Source organism: Phoca vitulina, unplaced genomic scaffold (assembly GCF_004348235.1).
Source record: "Phoca vitulina isolate PV1807 unplaced genomic scaffold, GSC_HSeal_1.0 scaffold36, whole genome shotgun sequence".
Taxonomy (NCBI): domain Eukaryota; kingdom Metazoa; phylum Chordata; class Mammalia; order Carnivora; family Phocidae; genus Phoca; species Phoca vitulina.
The window spans coordinates 12574687-12584610 of record NW_022589739.1 but is presented as its reverse complement, the minus strand read 5'-3'; the positions used below and the strand labels follow the sequence as shown (position 1 = coordinate 12584610).

Below are 9924 nucleotides of genomic sequence, written 5' to 3'. Positions count from 1 at the left end.
ATACCCGGAGGCCCGGGCCTTGAGGGGTTCAGCAGCCCGAGATCAGGCGCCCCCCACTCCGCCACTGCCCTTCTAGAAGAAAGTTCCCTCAAACCCCTGAGCTCCCGACTTCTCCCCAGAGACGCAGCCGCCGCGCGCAGACCCCCACCTCCTGGGCCGCTCCGAAGCCCCCTTCCCGGGGGAAGCGGCCCTTGACTCTCAGCGGCCACTTAAGATGGCCATCCTCTGCCGCCGCACCCCCCCTCGCCTTCCGCCCCGCCCGCCGCTCCGCCCCCGCAGCTCTCGGCCGAGCCGGGGGTAGCACCCGCGCCCCGCCTTCCCCGGCCCCCCGTCTCGATCCCGGAGCCACTGACCCGCCGAGTGACCTCGGGCAAGTCACGACACCCCTCCGCGCCTCGCCTTCCCGCTCTGCAGAGTGGGGGCAGTGTTATGAGGGCAGACTCAATGGGACTGTGCTTGTAAAGCTCTCCGCACGGGGCCTGGCATCCAGTAAGCCTCCAGAACAGCGGCTATTTTTATTATTAATTAAGGAGTAACGAAGGTGACAGCTGTGTAAACTGTAAAGCGCGGCGCCAGGACGAACGGGTATTATTAGTACCCGCCCCCGCCCCAGCTACTCCCTCCAAGACGACAAACTTGAGCCTTTGTGGGCGGGACGCCGACCCGGGAGCTCCCCAGAGCCGACACGCTCGGACGCCCCCGGGCGCCCAGGGCGGGAGGGGTACCGCTCGCCGGAAAGGGGGCGGGGCCCACAGAGGGTCTGGCCCGCCCCTTCCCCCAAAAAAGACCTAGCCGGTGGCAGCGTCTCCCGGGAGTCCGCTTCCTGCCCCGCCCCTCCGCCCCTTGGCTCCTTAAAGGCGCAGGCTTCCAGCCTAGCTCCCGCAGCTGCCAACTCCTGGGCCGCCGTCGGCCGATCCCCTTTAACCTGGGAGAGAACTTTCACTTTGCTCAATTGAACCTGTGTCTGGGTCAGTCCCGACAAGCTAGCTCCTTCCTCTATTTCAAATACGCATTGGATTAACCCAGCTGGAACAAAGCCTGGGACACAGAATGGGCTCTGTGGGGGCCTTCCAGACTAGGTAAATAAAGTAGCTAACAGACACCCCCATACATCCCAGTGTCTCCAGACCCCTCCGGGAATCCCATAAGTCATCCTCCACAAACTGCCCGGCTTCCCCCGTCACTCAGCTCTAGGTATGAGGGAAGGTGAGTGCCATGAAGGGGGCACCCTGGTGCGGTGGGGAAGGGAGAGGCCTGGACTAGGAGTCTTCACACCTGGGTTCTAGTCGTAGCTTGATCACCCACCTGCCTGGTGTTCTCAGACAGGGACCTGTGGCTCTCTGGGGATAACTGTGAGGGGGATGTAGAGACAAAGACTTCCCCAGGGGAAAAGGGCAAGAGGGAGACCCAGAGATCAACTCAGGCCCAGTTCCTGGGGGCTGTGCAAAGACAGGGTAGACATATCTAGCAATCCCTGGAGGGGACAAAGGTGCCAGAGGAGAGGCCAGGCTCCTGCCCCTGGGAAGCCCCTAAGGGTTTCCAACCTTTTTCCATCCAAGCCTCTAGAACTCAGCTAAACCTGTTCAAGGCTCTTGAACATTTCCTCTTCCAGGAACCTCCCAGACTGCCCTCCCCAGTCTTCTCTCTTCCTCTTCTGAGGGTCCAAGCCTCAACTCTGTCCCTCCAATCCACATCATGTGCGAACTTTTTTTCACCCCCACTGGGAATCCAGAGCCTTCCCTAGATTCCCATCCCCAGCTTTCCCATTGCAGAGCTGAGCACAGAGCCAGGCAGGCTGGGCCTAGGAGAAAGGGGGGATATTTGGGGCCCAATATAAGTAACAAAGCCCTGGACCTAGCTCTCATTTGTGGCTACAAGAGCAACAGAATCCCTGAGGACTATTAAAGTGCAGGCACTGGGCTCACATGCTTTCTAGGCAATAGCTCCTTTGTGTTTCATAACCCGGAGGGAAAGAAGGACCATTATCCCCATTTTATTGAGGAGGAGACTAAGCTTTAGAACAGACAGGCAACTGCTTCACTTCGGCATAGTCAGTAGCAGAGCCGGTATTCAAACCCAGCTCTCATCTCTCTGACCTGAAGGGATCCGGAAACAGTGGAAGCTGTCATCTACCCACTCAAACCAAAATAATTCATCTGACACGGATGCGTCCATCTTTTTTTTTTTTTCTTTAATTTATTTATTTGACAGAGAGAGACAGCAAGAGAGGGAACACAAGCAGGGGGAGTGGGAGAGGGAGAAGCAGGCTTCCCGCGGAGCAGGGATCCCAGAGTGGGGCTTGATCCTGGGATCATGACCTGTGCCAAAGGCAGACGCTTAACGACTGAGCCACACAAGTGCCCCTGGATGTGTCAGTCTTTTTATTTGAGCTGACTGCCAGAGAAACCCCAAGGCCCACCATGGAGCAGGAATGGGATGACAGACGGATGGATAATGGATGGAGGCACGCTTAGGGCTCCCTCTATGCCCAGCTTGGTCATCAACACTGGGGACATGCAGAGAGGACGTCTGGGTAGGGCTAGACTCAGCCGAGCAGCCAGAGTTGCTGCATCAGGGCCAAGCTGAGCAGGAGAGGCTCCAGCCCTCGGGGCAGGGCCCCGGCACTCATGGCCTGGGCATAGAACCTCGCCACCTCCTCGTTGGGGTTGCCCTGGGCCGGGTTGAACCACATCTGGATGCAGCGGCCGCTCCCTCGGCGGTAGTTGCTGAGTTTGTAGGAGTGACTCCAGAGGCCCTCACACAGGGCTGCAGGCGTGGGAAAGTAGGTCTCAAATGTGCGGCAGGTGGTCCCGGTTGGACACTTGTTAATTCCTGCAGGCGGAGAGGGCGTGGACGCAGACATTCAGCCCCTGGGCCCGAAGCTGGTTTCTGGCCACCCCCAAATCCTCCAACCCCACCTGCGTCTCCCCCCACCCCCCAGGCCCTCACCTGAGGTCCAGTTCCAGCCCCTGTGCCAGTTGCTCTTGCAGGTGTAGGAGGTGCGACAGTCCTCCCACCATTGCTGGCAGTCCTCTTTGCACAGGGGCACGTGCAGGAAACGCTCCTTGCGCCAGCTCTGGTTCACCTGGGTGGGAGGGGAGGGAGGGGGGACGGGGATGTGGGCCGCCCGCAGCCTTGACTCAGCTGGCTGGCAGCCTGCCGGGCTGGGGTGAGGGCAGGTCCTGTACCTCCCGGATCCAGGGCCCCAGGTTGGGTGAGCACTCATAGAGACAGTTGTCCTGGATGAAGTGGCGCTTGCAGGCGGGCTCCATCTTGCCGCAGTGGTCCGAGGTGAAGTTGTACAGGAGGGAGATGTCCTTGTGCAGCTCCTGGCTGGTGCTGGCCGAGCAGCAGGCCTTCTCCTTCCAGGGAGTGCACTGCGTGGGGAAGACACCGGACTAAGTGCCCCCCCTCCCCCCGCCCAACACACACACACACAACCTGCTGCCACCTCGAGCATCTCCCCATTTGGTTCTTGCTCTCCTGCCTCAGGTGGGTTGTCTTAGGAAGTTTACTGTGAGGACCCCTCTGTCCTTGACCTCCAGGAACTCCCATCAGTCACAACAGGGCTGATCAGGGGTCGTGGGAGCCGGAGAGAAACCCCATGTTGGGGGGACAATAGCCATCACTGATGCAGCCCTTCACACTTTATAGAAAGTTCTTTGATGTATTCATTAGAAAATAATTACTGAGTACCTATTTCTATTCCAGTCACTGCTCTAGATGCTGAGAATACGATAGAGAACAAAACAGACAGAAATATGTGTTCATGGAACTTACATCCTGATAAGTGGGGACAGACAGTAAGAAACTGAAAGAGAAAAAAATATGGTGTCAGGATCCAGTCAATTATATGGAGATTAGAGCAGGGAATGGGAAAGTGGAGTATGGGATAATTGTTGAAATTTTAAATAAGGTGGTTGTGAAAAGCCTCACCAGAGGGCGCCTGGGTGTCTCAGTCCTTAAGCGTCTGCCTTCGGCTCAGGTCATGATCCCGGGGTCCTGGGATGGAGCCTGCATGAGCTCCCTGCTCAGTGGGAAGCCTGCTTCTCCCTCTCCCTCTCCCCCTGCTTGTGTTCCCTCTCTCTCTCTCTCTGTCAAATAAATAAATAAAATGTTTAGGGGGAACAAAAAGCCTCACCAGAGGGTGACATTTTGAGCAAAGGAAGAAGGCAATGACCTATGTAGTAACGTATGTGGAATAACTTTCTCCTTGGCGAGTACTAAGGTCTGTGTCCCCAGCAATGAGACCAGTGCCAGAAACGTGGCAGGCCCATAAAAAAATATTTGCTGAAAAAAGTAAACGAAAGACCTCTCTATGATTTCCTAAATCTAAACTGAACTCCATCTTACATATAGACACACCATATCTTAGCATTTTAATATAGACCGGCTTTTTCAGGACAGCAAATACTGTGAAAAGGAAAGCCGTGCTATGTGTTTTGTTTTACCAGAGTTATTCACTGTTTTAGAAAATTATGTCATCATGCCAACACAGCTTAGAGTATCTTACAGCATTTAAGTTGCCAATAGAAGACACCTGTGTCGATCTTCATCTGTAGTTGCCCTATTCATAGTGATTTGGTGAATAGAAGCAAACATGCTATTTGGTGTTGTTTTTTTTAAAAGATTTTATTTATTTATTTGACAGAGAGAGACACAGCGAGAGAGGGAACACAAGCAGGGGGAGTGGGAGAGGGAGAAGCAGGCTTCCCACTGAGCAGGGAGCCCGATGCGGGGCTCGATCCCAGGACCCTGGGATCATGACCCGAGCCGAAGGCAGACGCTTAACGACGGAGCCACCCAGGCGCCCCCAAACATGCTATTTGATAGTGATTTCTAATGGAGTCATGCCAGGGAATTGACATATTGAAATATACTTTATTTTATTATAAGTTACTTTCTTTGTGCTTCTCCTTTGTAGTACAGATAGAGAATCATGTTGATATTTTTTAAGTTAAATGTGCAAATAGGTTCTATTGGCTTTGAATTTTATTCCAGGATAGAAAAAGAGTCTAAAGAGTATTTATTGGGACACCTGGGCGGCTCAGTCAGTTAAGCGTCTGCCTTCGGCTCAGGTCACGATCCCAGGGTCCTGGGATTGAGCCCCACATCGGGCTCCCTGCTCAGTAGGGAACCTGCTTCTCCCTCTCCCTCTCTCTGCTGCTCCCCCTGCTTGTGCTCTCTCTCTCTCTCTCTGGCAAATAAATGAATAAAATCTTAAAAAAAAAATAAAGAGTATTTATCATAAAAAGGAGACATGGAGTCTCAATAGAGCTACAACTGACTGGCATCCATGTTGACAGAATGAGTGAATACACAGCACCTATTGCTCTATATCACAGCCAGAAGAGACCGTCTCCTCCACCCTTGACCCTCCGTGGACTGGCACATAGTGAAGGTAGGAAGAACCATCCTCCCCGACAATCTCTCACCCTCCAAACCGCTGGGTGTGCCCACCCGAGTCCTGTCCCTGCACCACCACAAGGACTGCTTATGTCTGAGTCCCCTGTGTGTCCTTGTGCTTCTCTGGGCCTCAGTTTCCTCATTTGTGTCATGTGGGGGAGAACATTATCTGCTACATCAAAGGACCACTGGGAGTATGAAATCATGGGCAGTAAACACCACACCTGGTAAGTGCTCAACAAATGATCATATCGTATCATTGCTGACATGGTATTCTCTGAGGAGGCCACCCCTAAAATCACCTCAGCCAATACCCCCCACCTTACCGTCATCTTCTCTCCCAGCAATAACCCAGGATGTGGGGGCATCTGACCAGTCGACCCTTCCGCCACCCCCCTGACTTCTTCTTCCCCATTAGAACCAGCCCCCTCCCCAACTTGAGCCACACTCTTTCCTCACCTGGTCATGCAGCTTGTCCTCAGGGCCTGGCTTTATCTTGTGGTGCTTGGCGTCCATGCAGACGTTGAGCAGGTCTGTCCTGGTCCGGGCCCTGCACATGGAGGCTGTCCAGACCAACAGCAGCAGAAGTGGTATCAGTCTCCAGGCCATGTCTCTCTGTCCCTGCAGACGGAGCTTTGGTTAGGGAGGCCGAGGCCCAAAAGGAGAGGGCCTCATGCAGGGTCCCCCTTGATCACCTGTGTCAGTCTCCCCACCTCCACAGTGAAGGATGGGGCCAGACCCTGTTCCTTCAGTGCTGGGGTCCTGAGGCTCCCTGAAGCTGAAGTAGAGAAGGTTGGCAAAGGGGTTCCTTCATCCCAGGCTTGGTGGGCTCAGAGAGGATCTGGGATTAGTGGATCGGCCCTGGGAAAGTCTTCCTTAGTTGGAAGAGATGTATTTGTGCCTGCATCTTCTCTCAACTTTACTTAAGAAAAGTAAATAGTTGGGGCGCCTGGGTGACTCAGTCGTTAAGCGTCTGCCTTCGGCTCAGGTCGTGATCCCAGGGTCCTGGGATCGAGCCCCGCATCGGGCTCCCTGCTCAGTGGGAAGCCTGCTTCTCCCTCTCCCACTCCCCCTGCTTGTGTTCCCTCTTTGCTGTGTCTCTCTCTGTCAAATAAATAAATAAAATCTTTAAAAAAAAAAAAAAAAAGAAAAGTAAATAGTTTTACTATTTACTAAAAAAAAAAACTTAAATAGTTCAGGTCCATGCCCTGCTCCCCTGAAAAGGGCTAGGGACACACAGTGCCCTCACGCCATGTCCAGCAAGTGCATGCTCTCCATCATACCCCGGATCACCTGGGTTCCCTCGCCAGCTTAGAAACCTGTTAGCCTGGGGAAGGCAGTGACCCAGATCTACTGAGTTCTCCCAATCAGCACTGAGGTCAAGGGAGGTAGCACATGGGGTGCTATTTGGTTAAATAATACAGATGTGGAAAGACTGGTGGTTTCTAACTGTTGCTTCCTCAGACTTTTTCCTTCCCTGTTCTCTGAAAGCCATTTCCTTCCTCCACCCATCATAATCCTGGTCTCCTCAGCAATCTCTAGGCTAATGCACCAGATTCCTACCTTACCCCTCAGAAAACAAGTGTAGAGATCCCTGGACCTGAGGGACAATATAAAAGTACCCCATGGGGGAAAAAAATCAATAAATAAACAAAAATAAGTAAATAAATAAAAGTACCCCATGGGGGCGCTTGGGTGGCTTAGTCAGTTAAACAAGTTAAACATCTGACTCTTGATTTCGGCTTAGGTCATGATCTCATGGAGCCTGCTTAAGATTCTCTCCCTCTCCCTTTGCTCCTCCCCACTCCCCACCCCCTGTGTCTCTCTCTCTCCACACCAAAAAATTAATTAATTAATTAATTAAAATGAAAGTACCCCATGTTGGAGCAGTCGACTAGACAAGTGCTTAGAGTCCTGGGAGTCACCCAGCACAAGTGACACCCACTCCTCTCTTCCTGTTCCTTTCGGCTGTCACTGAAATACCTAAGTTGACAACAGAGACTGCTTCCTCTCTCTCACCATCCCCACGTCCCCACAAAGCCCTGGCCAAGGGTCCTTCCAAAAACCTTTCTGGAATTCACTTCCCTTGGCTCTGCGTTTGGGGTCAGGTCTTCCCTCCTCCAGTTTCTTCCCCTTAAAGTCACCTTCCCCACAGGAGTCCGAGTGATCTTTCTTTCTTTCTTTTTAAGATTTTATTTATTTATTCAGGAGAGAGAGAGAAAACGTGTGCGAGCATGCGGGTGGGGGTGGAGGCAGAGGGAGCAAGAGAAGAGAGAAGCAGACTCCCCGCTGAGCACGGAGCCACACAGAACAACATGGGACTCCATCTCAGGACCCTGGGATTGTGACCTGAGCCAAATGCAGATGCTTAACCGACTGAGCCACTCAGGTACGCCCCCCAGTGATCTTTCTAAAGAAAGATCTGCCCCTCCCCTACCCAATGTCCCTGTCACCCTTCCCTCCTTAGGGCATCTTGCCTGAGCCTCCTTTGCGGCTGGGAGCACACACAGCTGTCCGGACTGGCCTCTTTTCAGGCTGGCAATGGCTCCGGGCCCCTGGACTTCCCCCAGTGGTTTCTGACCTCAGCCAGGATACACGGACTGTAAGAGCTCTGATTATACAGAATGTAATTTCCGCTTTCCGCTCTTCAGTCTTCCCTCCTTCCGTCTTCCAGACCCCACCCATCCAAGGCTCCATTAGCCTGTCAGAGTATTCATTCCTGTTTGCAGTCATCTTTGTTAATTTATTAATTATAGGATTCACACATTCAACATTCATCAAAACCTAGAGAAGCTCATCTCTAAAGGGGACCTGAATTTTTAAGGCACCCCAAATAGTTGTTAGGATGAAGCTAGCTTGAGGGGCATGAGGTGCAGTAGGGAAGAACCCAGGCTTTAGGGTCAGGCATGGGTTCCAGAGACAGCGCTATCCCTCATACAACCTTGGGAAATGTCAGTGAGCCTTTCTGAGCTTTAATTTGCTCACCAGGGGATTGTTGAGAATTATATATGGAAAAGCCTGGCACAACACGAGTAGGCTTAAATGATAGCTATCGGGTTAATTTTTGAGTAACCAGGTAGACACAGTTAGAGGTTGAAGTGCAGAAGTCAAGGTTCACAGAGAAAAATTGTCTCAAATCTGACAAATGATGTAATATCTCACCACCTAGCGTTTCTGTAAACATAATTAAGCATTTTTTGATGGCCTTTTTAAAAGTTGTGGAAAAACATACATTATATAAAACTCGCCATCTTAATTCTTTTTAAGTGTATAGTTCAGTAATGTTAAATGTATTTATGTTGTGCAGTTGATCTCCAGAACATTTGCATCTTGCAAAACTGAAACCCTATTCTCATTAAGCAACAATACCCTATTTCCTCCTCTCCCCAGTCCCTGGCAACCGTCATTTAACTTTCTGTCTCTATGAACAGACTACTCTAGATATTTCATATAAGTGGGAATCACACAGTATTTGTCTTTTTGTCACTCACTTATTTCACTTAGCATAATGTCCTCAAGGTTCATCCATGTGTCAGAATTTCATTTCTTTTTAATAACTGAATAATATTTCATTATATGTATCTGCTACATTTTGTTTATCCATTCACCCACTGAAAGACCCTGGGTTGCTTTCACCTCTTGGCTATTGTGAAGAAGGCGTACAATTATCTTTTGAGGACCCTGCTTTCAATTCTTTTGCGTATATATTCAGATGTGGAATAGCTGGATCATATGGTAATTCTATTTTTGAGGAACTGCCATAATATTTGCCATAACGATTGTACAATTTTACATTCCCACCAACAGTGTACAAAGGTTCCGATTTCTCCACATCCTCACCAACATTTGTTACTTCCTGTTGGCTTTTTGTATCTTAATAAAAGCCATCCTAGTGGGTGTGAGGTGATATCCCCATTGTGGGTTTTTTTTTTTTTAAGATTTTATTTATTTATTTATTTGAGAGAGAGAGAGAGAAACAGTATGAGAGGGGATAGGGTCAGAGGGAGAAGCAGGCTCCCTGCTGAGCCGGGAGCCCGATGTGGGACTCGATCCCAGGACTCCGGGATCATGACCTGAGCCGAAGGCAGTCGCTTAACCAACTGAGCCACCCAGGTGCCCCCCATTGTGGTTTTGATCTGCATTTCCCTGATGATGAGTGATGTTGAGTATCTGTTCATAGGCTTGTTGATCATTTGTAGACCTTCTTTGGAGAAATGTCTACCCAAGTTGTTTGCCCATTTTTAAATTGTATTATACATCTTTTTACTGTTGTGGGAGCTCTCTAGTTCTCTCTATATTCTGGACTAACCCCTCATCAGATGTATGAGTTGCAAATCTTTTCTCCCATTCTATAGGCTGCTTTTTCACTCTGTTAACTGTCCTTGGGTGTGCACAGTTTCCATTTTGATGCAGTCCAATTTATCTATTTTTTCTTTCGTTGCTTTGCTTTGGCTGTCATATCCAAGAAATCATTGCCTCATACAATGCCATGAAACTCTTCCCCTATTTTTTAAAGGA

At 50.7% G+C, this 9924-nt stretch overlaps 1 protein-coding gene across 1 annotated transcript; it reads right to left on the bottom strand.

Moving 5' to 3' along the window:
• Positions 1-2287: 2287 nt before the first annotated feature.
• On the bottom strand, positions 2288-8024 carry FOLR2 (folate receptor beta). Its single transcript, XM_032427111.1, has 5 exons — positions 7884-8024; positions 5866-6027; positions 3189-3377; positions 2950-3085; positions 2288-2832 (listed from the first exon to the last, which is right to left on the bottom strand). The coding sequence occupies exons 2-5, from the start codon at positions 6013-6015 to the stop codon at positions 2546-2548; spliced, it is 762 nt and encodes a 253-aa protein (XP_032283002.1). The 5' UTR covers positions 6016-6027; positions 7884-8024; the 3' UTR covers positions 2288-2545.
• Positions 8025-9924: the final 1900 nt, after the last annotated feature.